Below are 22,314 nucleotides of genomic sequence, written 5' to 3'. Positions count from 1 at the left end.
CCGCGTTCTGGATCATCTGAAGTGGTTTCACTGCGCAGGCTGGGAGACCTGTCAGGAGGGCATTGCAGTAGTCGAGTCGTGAGATGACTATTGCCTGAACCAGAAGTTGGGTAGCATCTTGAGTCAAGTAAGTCCTGATTTTCCGTATGTTGTAGAGTGCAAAACGGCATGACCGGGCGACTGAGGCAACATGATCCGAGAAGTTTAGTTGGTTGTCAAGAACAACTCCTAGATTTCTTGCAGTCCTGGTCGGTGAAACAGACAGGGAGTCAAATTTGAATGATATTTAGAGCTGATATTTAGAGCTGGATGTAGAACTCTGTGGCAAAGTGATACATGCATGCGGTGTCTTGGTGGTTAAGGATCCTCCTGGTGGCATGCTTTCTAAGGTGCCTGGGGTCCTGGGTATGAACATCATCAGTAAGTGTTACCAGGAGTTATTTGGTCAACATGGTCCATCACTGTTTGACTTACCCTCTGTTTCTCAGGCTCCCAGCCCAGTTGTGCAAGCACTGCAGCAATGCCACCAGGCTGTCATTCAGCCAACCCCTGAGGGTGTTGGAAAGGTAAATGTACGTGGGCAGAGAGCTTGTCAAATCCTAGGCGGCACCATCAAGTGGGTGGCAGCTACTTGCTCTGATCGGTACTACAGGGCTGATGTGCTGTTTGAGCCCTCCGATTCAGGCTTGCCTGTGGGATTGTTGGCCTCGCCAGCTTTAGTACAGGTGATTCGGGGTACTGTGTATATACAGGTGACCAATGTTGGGGTAAACGATGTAGTCCTCTATCCTCGTACGAGACTAGGTCAGGTGAGTAGTGTTTGCATTGTTAGTCTGCCTACAGGAGTTTCCGAGGTTCGCTCTATTACTGCTACTTCTACTCCCCCCGCTTGTAGCATCTGCTATTGTAGACCGGATTAAGGAGTTAGATATGTCTCCACTTAATGACTTCGAGCAGGATCAGGTTCGTACACTGCTCTTGAAGTATCATTCAGTTTTTTCCACACAGGAGGGTGACTTAGGTTGTACTAACCTGATTGCTCATGACATTCCCCTTTTAGACCCAGTCCCAGTGAGGCAGCGCTATAGGCGTATTCCACCTTCGGACTACGAAGCAGTTAAGGCCCATATACACCAACTCCTTCGAACGCAGGTCATTAGAGAAAGCAGCAGTCCTTATGCCTCCCCCATCGTCCTTGTAAGGAAAAAGGATGGTAGCTTAAGGATGTGTGTGGACTACCGGCAATTGAACAGTAAGACCAGGAAGGACGCGTTCCCATTGCCGCGTATTGAGGAGTCCCTAGACACGTTATCGGGTGCCCGCTGGTTCTCCACAATGGATTTGGCCAGCGGGTACAACCAAGTCCCTGTGACGGAGACTGACAAGGCTAAGACGGCATTCTGCACACCATTCGGCTTGTTTGAATGGAATAGGATGCCGTTTGGCCTTTGTAACGCGCCTAGTACGTTCCAGCGACTCATGCAGCGCATGTTCGGAGATCAGCAGTGTCAGTCCGTCTTTCTCTATCTTGACGACATTGTCATCTTTTCCTCCACCTTAGAGCAGCACCTTGAGCGGCTGGAAATGGTCTTGATGCGCTTGCAGCATGAGGGTCTCAAAGCTAAGTTCGAAAAGTGTGCTTTCTTCAAGCCTGAAGTGCAGTATTTGGGACATGTAATATCTAGTCAGGGAGTGGCAACAGATCCGAGCAAAGTTGAAGCTGTGGCCAGATGGCGTCGCCCTACCAATATATCTGAGCTTCGCTCCTTTCTTGGTTTTGCTAGCTACTACCGGTGCTTTGTGGAGGGGTTTGCCAAGTTGGCGGCCCCTCTGCATAGGCTGGTAGCTGAGCTGGCGGGTAGCAAGTCCAGGAAGCCATCTGGGCGGTCACTGTTAGAAGCGTGGTCTGGGGAGTGTGAGGAGAGCTTTGAGGGGCTGAAGCGTAGGTTAGTCACTGCACCTGTCCTGGCCTATGCCGATTTCACCCGGCCCTTCATTTTGGAAGTGGACGCAAGTCATAGTGGCTTGGGAGCAGTTCTTTCTCAAGAACAAAATGGCAAGGTGCGGCCTATTGCTTATGCTAGCCAAGGTCTCAGGCCCACTGAGCGCAACATGAACAATTACAGCTCAATGAAATTGGAGTTTTTGGCGCTCAAGTGGGCCTTATCTGAAAAGTTCAGAGAGTATTTACTTGGCAATAAATGTCTAGTTTATACCGATAATAATCCACTCAGCCACCTCTCCTCTGCGAAGTTGGGTGGGCAGCCCAGTTGGCCTCCTTCGATTTTGAGATAAAATACCGATCGGGTAAGTCCAATAGCAATGCAGATGCCCTCTCTCGGCAATACTTACCTGGGCCTAGTGAATTGCAGGACTTGGTACCAGGGACCGCCATTCCCAAACTCCTTCAGCAGGCAGCTGGAGCAGAGAAAAGCCTCCATGCTACCCAGTTGGCGATGTTTGCCTTACCTTCTCGTGCCCCTGCTGACTTGCGTTTGCTACAGGCAGCCGATCCTGTCATCCAGGAGGTTTTGTCTTTCTGGGTGTCAAAGAGCTTTCCCACCAGGGAAGAGAGACAAAAACTCTCACCACATGCTGTAGCGTTACTGCGTCAGTGGGACCGGTTGACTGAGAGTGACGGGGTGTTATACCGTAAGGTCTTACGCCCAGATGGAGGTGAGCAGTTTTGCCAGCTTGTCTTGCCGGCTTCCTTGCAGCCAGAAGTATTAACCCAACTGCATCAACAGCACGGCCACCAGGGTGTCAATCGTACTCTGGAGCTGGTGCGTCAGAGATGCTATTGGCCAGCTATGTCTGTCGATGTGCGGCGCTGGTGTGAGGAGTGCTCTCGTTGTCAGGTAGCAAAGGCCAGTCGCCCTCCTGCCACCAGCTTCATGGGCCACCTGTTGGCTTCCCAACCAAACGAGACCATAGCGATTAACTTTACCACACTGGAGCCATCACAGAATGGATTAGAGAATGTGTTGGTAATTACAGACGTCTTCAGTAAGTACTCTATTGCTATTCCCACCCGTGATCAGCGGGCCCCAACTGTTGCCCATATTCTTGTGACTGAGTGGTTCTATAGGTTTGGCATCCCAAGTAGAGTACACTCTGACCAAGGACGATGCTTTGAGAGTATGCTCATTCAACAACTCTGTAGCCTGTACTCTATTGACAAGTCTCGAACTACACCGTACCATCCAGCTGGCAATGGGCAATGCGAGCGTTTCAATCGCACATTGCATGACCTTTTACGCACCTTACCAGTTTCTCGTAAGCGGGACTGGGCAGCCTGTCTTCCCCAGGTGTCAGGCTTGTTGATGTTTGGGCGGGAGCCTGAATTACCTTCAGGACTTCATACTGGGCAGGTCTGCAGGTCTGCGAGCCAGTGGCCGGCCGAGTTTGTGACTGGGTCCAAGAGCACCAGGCGCGACTACAAGTTGCTTTTGATGGTGCACGGGAACGATTAGCAGCAGCAGCAGCAGCACGTCGTAAGGCAAGGCATGATCAACATGTTCGAGACCCAGCCTTAATGGAGGGTCAGTTGGTCTTTGTGCGGGACATGGGGGGTACGGGGCCGCCACAAGATACAAGACCTGTGGAGTCCAGCAGTGCATCGGGTACTGCGGGCCGCAACTGATGGTGGAGCAGTGTACACCATTGCACCTACCAACAATCTCCATAAGGTAAAGCATGTTCACCGTAGCATGTTGAAGGGTGTCATTGGTGGGGAGCCTTCTAACCCCCTTGCAGCTGGCCCACAGGTTGAGACATCCATACGTCAACAGGAAGGCGAGTCTAGTGATGAGGAACTCTGGTTGGATAGGCCACCACTCATATAGCCAACTTTCCCCATAACTGCCAATGTGGAGGCCCCCCAAATTGCCTGCCCCTCACCGGGTACGACTCTAGATCTCAGTACCAGGGCCCTATCCCCAGTGGGACTAAGTGTCCCTGGCACTAGTGACCTCCCAGTACGTAGGACCGCTCGGACAACCGCTGGTCAGCATTCCAACCCATATCGACTGCCACGAGTGGTGAGTGAAGGGGAGTTGGGGGGTGCTGAGGTCTAACACCATCGCAACTGGCATGTGATTCTATCGTCGGGCCGACGATACATTGAGTGGAGGTGGATTGTAGCGGGTTGAAATAGTGCACTTGTGCCTTTAAGGCCGTTCATTAGTAAATCGGTGGATACAGCTGGCTGATTTCTTTATAAGTTGACTTGCACCGTGGGTCAGGTATGCAGCAGAGGTGAGGCTGGTTTGTTTGGCTCTCAGCGCGTTGTCGGGAAGGCTGTTCCGGTCTGCGTGGTGATCTTCCGGGTGGCAGCCGGTTTTGGGATTCTCTTGCATGCTGGAAGGTAAGCTAATGCTCTGGTGTCAGATGCCGTTTTAGGCTACTATTTTGCGTCTGACTATTACATCTCCTTTTCCCTCGATAGGCTCAATATTGATTGCTCGGTGTGGCGTCTAGTTGCGTTGTGGACTGTTTGCGTTTTAAGGGCTTTGTGCCCCTGAGTTGTGTCCTGATCATCGTGACTGCAGGTATTTTATCCACGATGTCGTATATATTCACATTACGTAGCCATGTCAATTGTAAAAGCTGTTAACGTTCACTCAATTCCACGCACATAGACCCTCCAGTGGGCTGACGAGTGTCTTCCTCGCATTGTTGTGGCTGTCTCCTCCAATACTTTGAAGCTACAGCGTGCTGTCTAACCCTCCACGGTGGTATGTAGTCATCTAGCCAATCAGCGCTATTCCTCGCTTACTATCAATATGGTGAGTAATTAATTGATTCCATGTGCTTCAGCAGGTTGCATGGTGTTATCGCCAGGGTCGCCATCCTTTGCTTGCTGCTGTTTTGCCTCTGTTTGTCTTTGCTCATTTGATTTACATGTCTTGTCCTTGTCATTGTATTTTGTGATTTATTTGGTTAAGTGTAGAAGTCCTTTATTTTCATGTTCTTTTGGCTCTGTTATTTCGTTTGCATGATTTTGGGAAGCTTTAAGTAGGTACATATGCAGGCATAGTTAGGCCTGCCCGCTGTGTAATTCTACAGCTTAGTCTAGGCCCCTATTGATGTTGGGCTTCTCAAAGCAGTTGTGTCTGTCTATTTGAATTTGTCGTTTGGATGGCCATCCACTCCCTTATTGTGTGTTTGTCTTGTATGTTTTTGATTTAGTTCCTGTTTGTATTCCTTGTGGTAACGGGACAATTCAGTCAGCTCTAAGGGTCAGCCGGTGTCATCCGGGCCTAGTGTGATTACTGTTGTTGTCTGTATTTTTCGTTGTTTGTTGTGGTTTGTTTTGCAGGAGTAGGGGGTGCTACAGGGGAGGCTGGTCACCTGGTGTTGGTGGGAGTCTAGCTTGTAGTGCATGTGTGGCTTCACTGTGTGTGTTTCCAGTACTGTTCACCTGTGTGGGTTGCGGTGGTTGCTGTCTCTTATATCCACGTGTGATCCTGACATCCCTTTCTTCAGGATAGCCTGCCTCCCTCTGGTAAGCCCCTTCCTCCTGTTCAACTAATTGTCTTGTCTTATGTTTTGTTACCTTCCCACTCTGTGGCACAAAGTTGTACATTTTTAATAATAAATTAATATTTTCTTAGTCTGTGTTACAGCTTTCCTTCCGGTCTAGGTTTCTCTTCATTTGTTCCCCATCCTCTGTGCTTAAATAAAAACCTTTCATTTTGTGGAACTCTGTCTCTGTCTTATGCCTGAACCTGTGAGCCTGTTGAGTCTTTTGATTAACAGAAACCTGTTCCCTGGTTTGATACTAGGGTGGCGTAGTCAGCTACTAAATTAAACTTCTTGCCAGTTCTTGGTAACGCCACACTTGCAAGGATTTTACCCAGGCATCTGAATGTGGAATGTTGATCTGCAACTTAGCCAATTCCAAAAACCCAGCAAATGCATAAATACCCTGATGAAGATGTGAGGATTTGTGACTCACTTGTTTGACTTGAGAATTTGCTTTCAGTCAGCTATTGTAACTATACTGTTCTGAGTAATGTTTCCTGAGAAGTGACTTGGAACTGAAATGACAAATTACAATTTTTTGCAAACATTTTAATATTTGATATAACATGACAGAAAAAAACGTACTACATACAATGTCCATTAAAAGGTCAATTTGACCCCACATCACTTTTCAATGTACTTGGTATCCCTTTAGCATAATTTCCAATGTTCAGGGCACCATGGAAGTAGGAATGCCCTGTTGGGGAATTGTGCTTAAGGTGTACCCAGTGTGCTAATAACTTACCAAAGTTATATAGTGCAATACCAGGCATTCTGAGCATGCAGTAGAAAATGACAGAGAAGCCATTCTCCCTATTATGTCACTGTACAGTACATCAAAATGAGATTTAATCCATTATTTTAAAATTACATTATGTTACTGTAAGATGTTTAACAATCAACCAAGGGAGTGATATAGCCTGCAGGTGGCACATAGAAATAAAAAGCTACAGGCTACATCAAAATAGAAAAGAAGCATACAAAATGTTGCACTTCCTATTGGAAATTATTTTACGACTGCAACATATAGCATTCACCACTGGAAAGTTTGAAGGGATTTTCCACCATTTGGGGAATTACACTTATTTTCCACCTCCCCTTGAGTTAAAGGTACACTATGCAGGTTTTTTAGCTTGATATGCAAGTTTTTTAGCTTAATTTACCTTCATTTAACAGCTTCAGAGTCATTGGAATGGTTATATGTCTTTTTTTGGGTTGAATGGTGGCCGTCTCGCTTCCCCCTAGCGCCTGTGAGCGGAAAAACCACCCTTGCAACTGTGGGCCGGCGGGCCGACGGCCTCGGCGTCAGGAAGTATAACGAGTGTAACGAATTGCTTTACTGCATTCAAAAACACATACACGCCAAGCACCGGCTAGAAAAAGGTAGCGATGGAGTTTCTCAGACATTCGTCATGACAGAGCCAGCGAAAAAGAAGCAAAAACCGAGAAAACGGTAGCGGAAATTGCCAATACTGCATAGTTTACCTTTAAACAATTGATTTTTACCTTTCTCCAGTTCATACAGCCATTCTCTGAGTCTGGCGATGCCACTTTTAGCTCCAGCCTAGCATAGATAATTGACTCTGATTAGACCATTAGCTTCTCACCTGCTAGCATCACGTTTAAAAGTTACTACGATTTCTGGTAATTTTCCTATTTAAAACTTGTCCCCTCTCAAGTTAGAAAGTGTAATATGACCAACAGCAAATGAAACATGGTGATTTTCTAGGCTGATTTGACATGGAACTATACTGGAAATCTTAGTCACTTTTAAACGTGATGCTAGCAGGTGGATGCTAATGGTCTAATCTGATTCAATGATCTATGCAAGGCTGGAGCTAAAAGTGGTATCACCAGACTCAGAGAATGGCTGGATGAACTGGAGAAAGGTAAAAATCAATTGTTTAACTCAAGGGGAGGTGGAAAATTAGTGTAATTCCCCAAATGGTGGAATATATCATTTAAATTGAGAATGTATCATAAAAAAATACTTTCATAATAAATATTTATTTTCATAAATTTTATTTTCATAGTAATCCATTTCATGACATCAGTGGAGTACTTCTGCACTTCTGCTTCTTCTTCTTTCTTATAAGTAAGAAACTAAGCAGAAAAAATACCAGCAGTATGCATAGCATAGTGATCAGGATTAATCCTGAAAAAGAGAAAAGACACACAAACAAAAATGATCATTTTCTATATGAGGCTTGCACTAACATTTCAAAGCATCTGGAGAAAATCACAAACATACCTATCAAGGGAAGTCGCCTCACTTCAAGAACAATCTCTGTCATGATATTGTCTTTGGTGTACACTACTCTGTAGGTACCTTCATCGTTCTTGGTCAAATCTTTCAGAGTTAAATACCCATGTTGTATGGAAATACGTTCCTGTACATACTCGTGACACACTGCACCAGTCTCTCTAATTTTGCAAACCGTTTTTTTAACACCTATTTTTTCTGTGAGGAATTGGATTTCAACATCGTTAGACACATAAAAGGTGAAAGAATCTCCTGTATTATGCAACACACGTCGACGTTCACCATGGTCTACACCTGAATAGGAAAGAAGAAATTATGAACAAATGTCAATAAAACAACAGTTAACTGCAAACAATGTATTGCTTTAAATGTTCTGCGTAGTGATCATAAACATAATTACCTTTAATCACATGGACTTTAACAGAACTCAAAATATGTCCTATGTCATTTTTAGTAAAACATTCATAGTTTCCTTCATCAGTCATTTCAATGTTTTTTATGACCAAAGAGAAGTCTCCCTTGCGAATCTCATCCAGAAAAATATTTGCCCTGTAATCAAAGTCTGGGTAATGATGTGTTGTTCCTTCGGTTAGGTTCAGCAGCACTTTTCCATCTTTCCTCCACTGGACGCTGAATTTGTCATTAGCCAGCTGTCTGTCGATGAGGCTATAGCAAGGCAAAGTAACTGTGCCTCTCTCAATTATGTTTACTTCTTTAGTTGGTGACACTAATATGAGAAAGACACCATGAAATATAGTGTAAAAAACAGTGTGAAATATATTCTGAAATGCAGTGTTCTCTCCTTTTGTTTATATTATCATTGGCAATGTATAACAACATCCCCTATGAACTCACCAGTCACTACCAAGTTCCATGTCCTTATCAAGTCTGCCCCAGAGAAACAACTGTATATATCAGTGTCACTGAAGACAGTGGGATTGATGTGAAGAGATAATCCTCCTTTACTGTGAACATTGTCAAAACGTGCTCTATTTTCAAAACCAGGGCCATAGCTGAAATGTCCTTTAGAGAATTTAGCCACCAACTGATATGGGGTTTTCCATGTGATTTCAAACTCATCATATGACCTAGCTTTTCCATCACAATAAAGAGTGACTGGATGTCCAAGTACGACTTGCTTGGGTTGTTGGCCAGATACAGAAGAGAATACTGGGGGGAAAAACATTAAAACAGTAAACCAACATTCTGTCCTTTCACCTACAATTTCCAAGACAAATATTTCATATACAGTACAAGCAACAGGCATAAAATACTGAAATAGTGTGACACGTGTAAATACCAAATAAAGCAGTGCAACTATATATGAAACAATTGTTTTTGACTGATGTCATGTTCCTAATGGTCTCTCAATGTAGAGTAACTTTAGATCAACACCTATTTTTGTGTCTTGTAGGCCTACTCTCAGAAGTGAAAAGGAGAGAGAGGATGCGATGTCAAGCGTGCAGAGCACCGACGCGCTGCCATTAAGCCACAAGACAGACAATAAAGCTTGCTATACCCTAAAATTCGTCCAGGCTATATATTTTTTTTAACATAGATATTTAACACAAATAATGACACATATTGGTCGGCTGTTTCATATGCTTGCAATAGGTTTAGGTTTTTGCTGATGGCAATGACAATGGCAGCATTAATCACTTTTGGTCTAAATTAAAAAAATATCGACATTGACTGTGGCAGAGAATTTCTATGGGGTGGGGTATTACATATTACCACTGTTTCCACGAATGATATGTATCGCTGCATCATCAACAACGTTGTTGGAACTACGGTGTTCGAATGCCGGAGGTAGCGAATTGCGACACAGGTACGATGCTTTCTGGAAACAGTGACAAACATCGTCGTTGTTTGATCGCATGTTGCGTCGTACCATGGGGGAGTAGCAACGTTGTTGCTAACTTTTCTAGAAATGAGCCCCAGGTAAGCCCTGGGCTCACCTGCCCATATAATTTTCTGTTTATTTTGTGAGTGTGGCATTCCCAGCTGCTGTTTGTATAGTTGCCCCTTGCAAGAACGTCATGAACAGGACTCTTCTTTGGTTAAGTTTGCTGTTTTAAATGCTCGCTCTGTTTCCAACAAAGCATTTATTCTGAATGATCATTTTACGTCCCACCATCTAGACTTTTTGTTTATCATCGAGTCTTGGCTCCCTGGTGATGACATCATTGCACTTGGTGACCTATGCCCTCCTCACTGTAGTGTTTTAAATTCGCCTAGGGTCTCTGGTCGTGGTAGTGGTCTAATTACAGTGTTTAAGAACAGTTTTAAATGTAGAATTGTACCAACTGATCTGTTTTCTACTTTTGAACTACAGTACAGCTGTTTAAGATCAATGCATCTGTACTTTGTGCCTTAGTCTACCGTCCACCAAAAATTAATTGTAATTTCATTCAAGAATTTGCTGAACCTTTGGTCAATGAGTTTTTAGGCCTTGTGGACTATTTTAACCTTGTGCAGTCAGTTATGGCCCCAACACATCAGAAGGGTCACACACTAGACCTAGTGTTGTCCTCTGGTTTCTCAGTTTCCAATGTTAAAATAGTTGATACTAGTGTGTCTGACCATTTTATGATTTTATTCGAATCTTCACTGTTTTGTCCCCCCCCCTCCATCCCCCTCATCCTACTCCCTTGTCAGAGCTATTAATTCCACCACAGCCTCACAGTTCACTAATACTTTTATGCCCTCTCTTAGGGGCAGCCGTGGCCTACTGGTTAGCACTTCGGACCTGTAACCGGAGGGTTGCCGGTTCGAACCCCGACCAGTAGGCTGAAGTGCCCTTGAGCAAGGCACCTAACCCCTCACTGCTCCCCGAGCGCCGCTGTTGATGCAGGCCCGACAAACACGGGACGTCCCCCGGACCTTATGCCGACATTCACAACGTCCCCGATTGGTCCCGAACGTCATGTTCTCTAGCGGACGTTCCGGTGACCTTATTGACGTCTGGAGCAAGTTATCATTTGGTTATTGCGTGACGTCCGGTGCAGGACTTTCTGGGGACGTCACCGTCTGGTCCCTCGGATGACATTTGCATTTGGTCATTTCAAATACCTCCTAAGGACCCGACAATAACGTTATACCGGGGACATGGGGGGGACGTTTGTTTATTCACACATGTCAGCGGAGTTGAGAGCGCTCTGGCTACCGCCTGCAGGACGGAGACATCACATCCATGCAGGACTTCACGTTACACGTCTGGGGATGACTAAAGTATCTATCTATCTAGTCTCTAGCAGTAGCTGCATTAGGCTACCATAGTCTAAGGCAACATATCATACAGTTTATGAAGTTGTGCGTCTATGAGCAAAGTAGAACCATATGTCTACTTTGCTCATAGACGCACAACTTCATAAACTGGGAAAAGTGTTGTTAACGTTAAACTCAAAATTGGCCGAATTGGGACTGAACCGACTTTTGGAGCTGAATGCGATGCAATAAAACTAGAGAAATGTTAAAAACAGACCAGTAGCATTTTGTTTAGGGTTGTCTAGCAACAGAAGTGACTACTTAATTTGTAAAGCAAAACGATCTAGCTCTACATTGCAGAGGAATTAAGGATACTGCTTCTTCATGACTTGTTTAAATGTCATTGTAATTTATTTGACGCATGCTCGTGTTTAAAAGTGTCACGCATAGCTGTCCCCGATGTTACAGCAGCTCCTTGTGGAAACAGCAAAGAGTGCACATCCGATGAGATTTCTGACGAGGAGCAAGCTCTGCCTCACCAGAGCCTTACTGTGTATTAATAAAACAATGATATAGAATAGAAACATCTGGAATCTATTTATTTAATCTTAAAGTTGGCTACAAAGAGCATTCATAGCCTAGAGAAAACGATACATTTTTCTTTATCTGCAATGTTCCAGGAAGATAGGCTTACATTTATAGTCCCTGTTTGATCACAGATCCAAGAAAACGAGTGGATATAACGTCAATGCATTCTAGTTATGTTTCATGTAGCCTAGCCTACTTTATTTCATGTTGAGTTTTGCTTCCCAGCATGCATTGCATATTTTTAGTATTTTTGGCTATTATTAGTTTTTAATATTTTGAAACAATATGGTTTGAACAATTTATCTTAGGTGATGATGTTTTTAACAATATGCTATGGGATATGCCCATTAAAACGTTGTATTAGTTTATTAAGAATATGACACCGTAGATGTGAAAGCAGCACATACTACCCCGGTATAAATGTCCATGTCTACTCATCATTAGTGTAATGCATTCGGAGGACGTGATTTCATACATGCATGAAAATATGAGGTGAGTAAAGTTGATTGTGTATTTGTAGAACAAGTCGTTAATGCGTGTTCCTACAGGCAGTAGGGGCGGGCGAGAGAGTCTTCATTCGCCCTGTAACGAGTCATTTAACCATATACCGACTTACGAAGATGAGTAATTAACACGAAAACGTTGCCTGGTGTCCCTTTAAGGCTTATCAAAACACTGTCAAAGCATCAAAGGCAGCTTTCTATGCTGAGCTTATTCATAAAAATGCTCACAGACCAAAAGTGTTGTTTAACACAATTCATTCTATCATAAATCCTCCTACTACTATGTCCTCTCTGCCTACTACAACAGAAACCTGTGAGATGTTTCTCAATTTCTTTATTGACAAAATTGACAACATAAAGTCTCATATCGCACCCTCAAAATCAGTCTGTAATTTGCCGCCTCCAACAATTCCAACCAGTCTCTTTCTCACAGCTGTCAGACGTGGTCTCTCATATGAAGCCCTCTTCTTGCCACTCTGATATCCTTCCATCTCACCCTTTTCAAAGAAGCTTTTGCGGCTATTTGCCCTTTTATCTTGAGCACCATTAATAGCTCCCTGGCTAATGGAGTAGTACCCTCTGGCTTTAAACACGCTATTGTGCAACCTCTCCTGAAAAAACCTTCCCTTGATCCCATTGATTTGAAAAATTATAGGCCCATTTCTAAACTGCCCTTTCTCTAAGATCTTAGAAAAAGTTGTTCTGTCACAGGTCTCTTCCTATTTAAACACCTCTAATATCCTTGACAAGTTTCAATCTGGTTTTAAACCACTTCATAGTACAGAGTCTGCCTTACTTAAGGTCCATAATGATCTACTGCTTTCTGTAGACTCTGGCTCTTGTGCACTATTGGTCCTGTTAGATCTTAGTGCTGCTTTTGACACCATTGACCACAAGATCCTTTTAAAATGCCTGAATGTTGAAGTTGGTCTGCAAGGCACTGTATTAAATTGATTCAGATCTTACTTAACTAATAGCTCTTTTCAGTGCATTTAGGCAATGTTTCATCATCATCTGCTCCCATTAAGTGTGGTGTCCCCCAGGGTTCTATTTTAGGGCCTCTATTATTTTCTTTATACATGCTTCCCCTGGGCTCCATTTTCAATCAATACAATATTCGTTACCACTGCTACGCAGATGATACCCAATTTTATATACCGGTGGCCCCTGAAAATTCCTGCTCATTGATCAACCTTTTTCTTTGTCTTAATGACATTAAGAATTGGATGGCTAACAACTTTTTACAGCTAAATGACAGCAAAACAGAAGTAATCATTTTTGGACCACCAAATTCTGTCAACAATGTAAGCAAGGCTCTTAGCCCTCTGTCTGTTAACCATCACAGTGTGGTCAAGAACCTAGGGGTTTTCCTAGACTCTTCTCTGACTTTTAATAAGCAAGTCAACAGCGTTGTCAAGGGAAGTTTTTTCCAACTTAGAACAATAGCAAAGCTCAAGTCTTCTCTCTCCTACAGTGATTTAGAAATCCTTATACATGCCTTTATTTCCTCTAGGCTTGATTACTGCAACAACTGATACTACTGTATGTAGGTGTAACTAAATCTACCTTAAACAGACTCCAGCTGGTCCAAAATGCTGCAGCCAGATTACTGAATGGATCTAAGAAACGTGAACACATTTCACCTGTGTTGGCTAAACTGCACTGGCTTCCTGTGGAACACAGAATTAAATTCTTCTGTTTGTTTTCAAAGCTTTACATGGTTTAGCACCTCAGTATTTATGTGATCTTTTAATTCCTTACTGTCCTCCTAGACCTCTTCGATCATCTTCCCAGTGTCTTCTTTGTGTCCCTTCTGCCTCTCTTAAATCCAAAGGTGACAGAGCTTTCTCTGTCTAAGCTTCCCAGCTTTGGAATAGCCTTCCTGATGTTGTGAAATCCTGCCCCACTATTAGTAGTTTTAAATCCAACCTAAAGACCTACCTCTTCTCCCTAGCTTTAACACTTCCTGACCCCCTCACCTCTCCCTTATTTTATATGTTTATATGTATGTAAGTATGCATGTTTGTATGTATTATTACTATTATTATTATTATTTTATGTAAAGCACTTTGGTGCAATGTTATTGCCTTGAAATGTGCTATATAAATAAATTTGACTTAACTTGACTTGACTTGTATAGTTGATTGTATTACATGACCCATTTTGTGCTACAGTAAATCATGCAATAAGTAAAGAATAATACAATTTATACCATGGTCTAGGTTGAAAAGGGTGTCGTTTAAAAAGTGATACATTACACCTGAAGTAGATCTGGTAAAAAAAAGTTTAATCGCTGTTCCATATCAATGCTTATGAATGGTAACTATAACAAAGATAGTAAGACGACGGTTGAGCCTGGAGGCAGGCTTCGCAACAATGGAATCAACTGTAAGCTGAAAAAACTAACAATTTTACCTTTAAAACTCGTTTAGTATTAATAATTGATTTCATATTTATTTATTTCGTAAGTGACCATGGTATAAACGGATAATGCCCTCCGATGCGTCCATTATCGGAAATAAATGGACTTTGCGGAAGCAAATCCGCTTCGCGTCGGATGGTTCACGCCTCCGCGTCGTCCATTTATTTCTGATAATGGACACGTCGTCGGGCATTATCCCGTACACATCCGTTCCTGTGGTAGTTTTGGGTTGTTTAAGAGGGGTCTAAAGACATTTCTGTTCAACACATACTTAGTTGTTTAAGCGCTTATGTGTTATGGTTTGTATAATATTGTTTTATTTTCATTAGGCTGTTGATTAATTTGACATTGTTGTTTATTATTGATATTCTCCTTAATGTAGTCTTACCATGTGATTGTTTTTATATTATTGATTGAATGGACATTATTGTTTTATTATTGCTTTTCCCCTCATTTTCATTGCTTATTTTATTAGGCTATTGATTGAATTGATATTGTTGTTTATTATTATATTCTCCTTATTATATTTGACCAACATTCTAATCTGTTCCCTGTTCAATTTTAAATATTATGTTGTTTTGTATTTGTGTGTCGCTTTGGACAAAGCCGTCTGCCAAATCCATAACCATAACATATTTTTACATTTGTCTAACCCCTGCCAGTTCTTTTTCAGTACAAGTATATTGTTACCTCAAACTTCCTTCTCCCCCTCCCCTAAGTAGTTCTTTCAATAAAGACATTTGATTTTACTGGAATTCACGTCTCCGCCTGTTGTATTTGTGTGTGTGTATTGTCTAATTGGTATCAGTATATGTTGTGTACTGTTCTGGGGTCCCTGGGCATTAGGTCCAGGGTGGCGTAGACCAGTGTTTCTTAAAGTGTGGTCCGGGGACCACTGGTGGTCCGCAAGCTATCCCAAGTGGTCCGCGGGCAGACGTGGTAAAATATAAATTAGCCTAGTTGTTTGGAATATTGAACCAACTTGTAGCCTATGTAAATCCAAACAGTTCTGCAACTGTCTATGTAACTATGCCAGTTCAAATCATATGAATCCTCTGACACAATAAGCAAGGTGCCAAGACAATAAGCAAGGTTGTTCAGTGAGTATACCTATTGTGTAATATACTGTTGAAGTAGGTCTACTGTTTTTTTTTTTAGCTATACCTATTACAGTAGGTGGTCCATGAGGTTTCTATTTATTGGTTAAGTGGTCCTTGGTCTGAAAAAGTTTGAGAAACACTGGCGTAGACGACAACAAGCAGTTCTCACATCTGTAATATAAACACTGTCAGACTTTTTGAAAGAATTTCAGCTTGTGTAGTCCTATCAGTGCTTTCTGAACATATTGAACACACTTTTAAAAATACAGTGATAATACTGAAAACCGTGATCATTTTGATCACTATAACTGCTAGGTTAAATTTTCATACCGTTACATCCCTACATCATACCATGTTACTGAAAAGTTAACCTCCGTAGTTGTACAGAAAACACCTCTGACTGCTGATTTATCCCTGATGGCTGCTGCCTTTTTATCTTATCCAAATGTGATTCTTTTATTTCTTTTACTGTTTTTAATGACATTTTTTTAAAACATGTAGCACTCTTCCTTGTGAATGTAGATTCCTTGTGAATGTAAAGTGCATTACGAATTAAATGTATTCATATTATTATTATTATTATTATTATTATTATGACCGCCGCTAGCGAAGCTAGTGAAGCGGTCATATAGGGATTGTCAACGTTTTTTTTTTTTTTTTTTTTCCCCGTCATCTACTTCCTGAATTTTTGGTCAACGATACCCGGGACACCGAACCACCGGGGCACATGAAATTTGGTGGGTATGTAGCCCCACTAGCCTTTTACGGAAAAATTTTGTTTCGTCCCCGGGGGCCACTCCCCCCCCACCCCCGAACCGCAAAAAAAGCAGTTTTTCCTAAATAACTACCTGAACCGTGGCACTGAGGATGAAGAATCTTTTATGGTATGTTGGTCTCAAGGGCCCACATCAATCTGGCCCATAATCACTCATTTGTGATTTGCACCCCCCCGGTAAAAAATGAAAATGCAATATTATTCTGCTTTAATCGCCCCTATCTTCAGTTAAGATGTTCAGAACTGCACCAAATTTTATGTGTATGATTGACCTGGCATTCTCTGGGGGTATGCCAAGTTTCGTAGAATTTCATCCATGGGGGGGGTCTAAAATTAGGTTATGTGTACATTTAGTGACTGTACACTCATTGGCCTGTAGATGGAGGTACACACATATACACATGCACACACACACAGGCACCCACATACTATCGGTATTAGAACTGCCGATACATAATTACAAATTCAGTAGGATTAAAAGAAAGCCAAAATAAATATTCATCATCATCATTGGCGATAAGTAGATGTTTGTCCACTAGATGGCGCATCGTTGCAGTGAGACGTAATTTTGTTGGAAGTTAAAAGTGGGTTGGAAAAACAATGGACGCTTCCTAGGACTGTGGTTTACCACAGAGAACGTCTAATAAGGATAGGATGATGTTCACATGAAATGTAATTCCCATTTCTTCTTGAAGCCGAAATAAATCTGAGAATGTTTATCGGTCATGCTTGGTTTTTACTGCAGGTACGTTAATCTTATAATATCAATAAGGACCTAGGTAATGTTACCGTTAGCGTTGGTTGAGTGATGGAGGCCAATTTGATTGATTGCATTTGTAGAAAACTATAAATGCGGTTATACCAAGCAAATTGATAGCAGCACTGTAATTGTATCTTTCGACTGTCATTTGTTGCACGTGCTACAAAAATCATTCTGTGCAATGGAAGATTTACCAACGTTACACCGGTCTGATACAGTTTTGCCTATACATGCGTGAGACTGAGACGCCTGTTTATTTTGTTTTAAGTGCGTGCAGGGTGTGAGAGGGGAATCGATGTGCTTTGATTCCAGCTTGGTAGTTGTAGTCTGTGAAATTAAAAAGCACGTGTGTGTGAAGTATCCAAACAATGACACCTTCATTTCATTATGGCTGCTTTAGCAACACACCTTAAGCTACTGTGTAGTGGGTCCCATTTAGAAGTGGCTACTTCATTCGCGCTTCCCTTGACTCATGGAGCTGCGTGAATTTTATTACAACTTTTCGCCACGATATGGCAGTTTAAGTCCGCTTGATACTGTAGGCGTAAGCCATTGGTTTCCAAAGGAGATTTTATTTGTGTCGCCAGCATAGCCTATTGACAATTTATGTTGTAAATAGGCCTACCTAAGCCTACCTGTAGCTTAGGGAAGCTAACAGCTTTCTATTAGGATCTAGTTTGTTAGTTACAGTTTTGTCATAACTCCCTGATGCATTTTTGCATTTAGAATAGCCAGAGCGTAGATATCTCAATCGGAAAATTAAACAATATCGGGTGCCTATGGACTAGGCTGGGTGAACCCAGCCTGATCTGCCCGCTATTTATTTTTTGATTTCTTAAAAGATTGAGCTTGGTCTGGTGAAAGCCAGACTAGCCATGGACCTCAGTTACACAATGCAAGGGAACATGAATCAGCCTTTTTTTAACAGTTGTCCGTTATTTGCACAAACAATAACGGACAACAGCTCTTCAACTTTGGCCCATTAAAATGTGTATGAACAGTCTAGCGACGCATTTCATCAAGGCCCATTTGGACATGTCAGTTATTTGCACCACTGGTTAGATGTAAAACACCATTTCGTTTCAGACTACTGTTACTTAATTTGTGCATTGACAATAAAGTATTACATGAACTTAAGATGACTAAAATCTTATGTAGAAGAAGAAACATTCACAAAAAATCCATCCATCCAAAAATTACCTTTGTTTTTGATAGCTGTTGAAAACGGCATGGAACTGACAGAGATGTTTTTGTTTATAAATAAATAAATAAATAAATAACATTATGCTGATACCTTTTGCTTTTCCCAAATACAATGTAGCCTACAGGTGTAAGTGACCTTTCATCAATCCAGTTGCAATGGATGAACTGTGATGAACAGCCCTACTTGTGATTGTTTAGAGATTTTAAAGGTTTTATAACAATGCTACATCTTCTTTGGCTATTCTACAATCTATTCACCTTTTCAGCGCCAGTAGGCTACTTTCTGTGCAGCCGCACACACACACTCAGGCATGCCAAACAAGCATACACAAAAGTTTCAAGAGTGGGGGATGGAGTAAAAGATGGAGACAAATTGAAGTGTGATTTATTTTAGTGGAACGGATGTATAGGACTGAGCGGCGGTCATATTTTGTACCGCTATGCGGTACATCTAGTTATTATTGTGTCGCTTAACAATGCATTTGACTACGTAAGTTGCACCACCATAGTTCAAACTATCATTCTGGGGTCCGTTTCCAAAAAGCATATTGCTATGCTATGTTCAAACTATCATTCTGGGGTCCGTTTCCAAAAAGCATATTGCTATGCTATGTGAACACTTAAAGGAACTATATGTAAGATTGTGGCCAAAACTGGTACTGCAATCACTTTCAAATTACTGTAGAGTGGGAGTATCCCCTCCCCCTCCCCCCTGACTCGAGGTTGCCAACCCGGATGCCGAAACACTACTGACTTTGTGATTAGTAGAGGGTGGTGCATCAGGCAAAAACACAACATGACATGATAAAACACAACATCAACATCAGTTGAGGGCTGCAACTTCACTTTTTAAATGAGAATATCCTGGCCGGACTACTGTTGTCAGTGAAATAAATATTTGAAATTAACATGATTTCTTAATGTCAAGTGACATATCAGGGCCATTTTATGATTAATTGAAATACATTTCTTACATACGGTTCCTTTAAGGTTCATATTGTCTAATATCACATTTTTAATTTTGGAAAATTAAAAAGTAAGAGCAAATGTGCTAGCTCTTACTAAAATGTGACTGAAATATGACCGAATATCAACACCACATTTCTGTGTCATTGACGTGTGACTTAAATACGGTTGACTCACATTTGGCAGTGATGCTACCATGGAAGATGCATCGTAGTTAACAACTATGCTTTTTGGAAACGGACCCCTGACAGTTGTGTTGTGTTTGCATAGTTCCAACCATGGAAGTTGCTAACTATGCTTTAGGAAAGCGTACCCCGGGCTTGAACGTATTCAATTGCTTTCTCCTCAAAAGTTACAAAAGAAGCTTGGCAGGGAAACTAACTTTAGTATAATTTGTTTGGACAATGATCTTGCGCCATGTCATTTAAGATCAAATCACTTACAAATATACTGTAAATGCTTAGTAAACCATTTACAAGGAATTAATGTATTCAGTAGCTATTAATAGATTACTTACAAGTAGTTTATAAGACACTCAAAACACATTGCATGCATACATGTTTATTAATGGTAAGCTCTGAGCAAATATATATGCCAAAATCCCCATATAAACTTTCAAACATATAGCATCCCCAAATCTATAGCGAGTACTATTTATACTTTCAGGCCTGGCTCAACAGATGCATTAGTCCGAAGCAATTTAGAAAAATACAGAATCAGATGGAATTTGAACCTGGGTCTACAGGCTGAAAGGCGACATTGCTACCCCCTGTGCCACTGTAACCTGCGTTGTGTTGAACCTGCGCGATTCAGTTCTGCACGCGCCCGGACTCGAACCCGTGAACAGCAGCACCACGGATCGGGAGGCGAGCGTGCTGACAGTTGAGCCAATAGCCCAGGCTACTGGCTTGCATGCCAGCAGCACTCTTGAGGCGTCGGGGAGTGAGGTTTACCAACGTTCCACAAACACAGCTAAGCTAGCTGGCATCCGTTACACCACCACTAACTAACTAACTAATAAGCTATTATTGATCATTAATAATGAGAACAATAATAGCCACGCTTTATTTTATGACTTATAAACTACTTGTGTAGAAGTATTTGTCCCTAAATCTGCTCCACTGAACCTCCAAAAATTCACCCTTCCCCAACTTACCCAATAACAAAATGCTTTTCACTGCAGACAGATGAAGTGTCATTTTCAATAACCTGAAATAGACAACAGCCGTCAAGTAATTAGTCAATTTGGCAAAAATTGCCTAAAAAAACATGACATAGGCTAGTGTGTGGGGGGGGGGGGGGGGGGGGGCAGGGTTGGTTGTCACACTTTTTACTTAAAATCAATTTCCGCCAAAACCGTGTCCTGCATGAATTACCTTTCAGGACACAAAGGAAGCCTAATGTGCCAGGTACAAATGGAGGGGCCTTGTTCTGCTTGAATCAGTCTGTTAAAAAATGTGAGCTGTCAAATGCACCTTGTGCAAATGTGACAACCATCCCCATTGGGGGGAAGGTTGTCACACACTATGGAGTTGGTTGTCCCAATGTTCAAATGGGATAAAAATGAAAAATGGATACATTAGGAAACATCAAGTATCTTCTTTTCATTAGTATTTTACGATTTATGTTGGTTTTTAGACTAGATGAAACCCTATTGAAACCAAGGTAATATGATGATATAATGAAATACTGAAGAGTCCATAGGCCAACACGTGACAACCAACCCCACAAAAAAATTGACAACCAACCCCAACCAGAGCCCGTCTACGGAGAGCCTTGGCACTTCCTATTAAGCCTCATTGTATCAACATTGGTTGCAGTTCCATTAGAATACCACTGGGGGTGATCGCGGGCGAGTGCAGGTTGAATGGGGGTCTATGGAGCTAGACGGCTAAATGTATCTCTTTCACCTGCTTGTCGTGGAAGAATCGTAGATTTTATTGTAGTTTATGCAGGTTCAATATAGATTTTAGATCTAAAGTTGAATGAACGAGTACTTATGTCCTTTTCATTTCTTACAGGTTGGGTCGTTGTTGCCCATATCACGCTAGCATTGTGCTAATGAATGACGTCATTGACATAATTGAAAGGCTTTTTAGAAGACTTACGTGACAAAAAATATAACAATCAACAGTGTGTATTTTCTTTGCCTCTCCTAGCGAATGCAACATTCAAATTACTACTCAAAAAATTATATCCAGAGAAAAGTGGATATTGAGGGGTAAAGCTCCATAGACCTCAATGCATTCTGCACTCGCCTGCGAGCGCCCTCAAGTGGAATCTGAGGAGGAACTGCAACCAGTCCAGAAACCGGAAGTAACCAGACAGTGCCAATTCTCTTCCTATTAGACATTCTCTGCCCCAACTGACATTGCTAGCTCTTCATGGCTAGCAGCCACATGTTTTAGCGTAGCTAAGATGAAAGGTAATTGTAGCTCTCTCTTTATACTTTTAAATGGTACAAGGCCTAATTATTTTATTCTCAACCCATTGTGTAATGAGTTAGAGGAAATGTGAATGTGAATTTACCTTTAGACATAGAAAACAGTTAAAGTTGTCTCACATCAAGGTTATAAATCTTTCATTGAAAATTCCAACGTAGATGACCTCTGACACTATTTCTGATCATTTCTGTATGGTCTTAAGGCCAACAGTCTACGCTTTTCCCAAAAACAAATTACATTCAGTTATATTACAGGGGCATTGTTACATTGTCCAGGGAGAAAATTGGGGTTAAGTACCTTACTCCAGGGCACAACAGTGGAAGCCGGGAATTCAACCCACAACTTTTCTGGCTACTGCCTGCTTGCCCAGCTCCTACCGCAGTATAGTGCAGTAGTAACAAGGTTACATCCGGAACAAATTTGTAACAAGCTGAATTTTTCCGGATATGTTTAGAATACCTTTAGGAATGACATACTAAATGTCCCTGTGAATCCCCCTTGTGCTCTCTGAGATATTCAAGATGGCATTCAAAATGGCCGCCATTTGGAGATTTTTT

At 42.0% G+C, this 22,314-nt stretch overlaps 1 protein-coding gene across 1 annotated transcript; it reads right to left on the bottom strand.

The window, feature by feature from the left end:
• Window positions 1-7,531: 7,531 nt before the first annotated feature.
• Window positions 7,532-22,072, bottom strand: LOC121682240. Its single transcript, XM_042062295.1, has 6 exons — window positions 22,055-22,072; window positions 20,470-20,522; window positions 8,645-8,959; window positions 8,190-8,516; window positions 7,778-8,083; window positions 7,532-7,681 (listed from the first exon to the last, which is right to left on the bottom strand). Exons 2-6 carry the CDS (start codon window positions 20,510-20,512, stop codon window positions 7,569-7,571), a joined length of 1,104 nt encoding a protein of 367 aa, XP_041918229.1. The 5' UTR covers window positions 20,513-20,522; window positions 22,055-22,072; the 3' UTR covers window positions 7,532-7,568.
• Window positions 22,073-22,314: the final 242 nt, after the last annotated feature.

This window comes from Alosa sapidissima, chromosome 14 (assembly GCF_018492685.1).
Source record: "Alosa sapidissima isolate fAloSap1 chromosome 14, fAloSap1.pri, whole genome shotgun sequence".
Lineage (NCBI taxonomy): Eukaryota > Metazoa > Chordata > Actinopteri > Clupeiformes > Clupeidae > Alosa > Alosa sapidissima.
The sequence above is the reverse complement of the archived record's forward strand: the minus strand, read 5'-3'. Positions and strand labels throughout refer to the sequence as shown.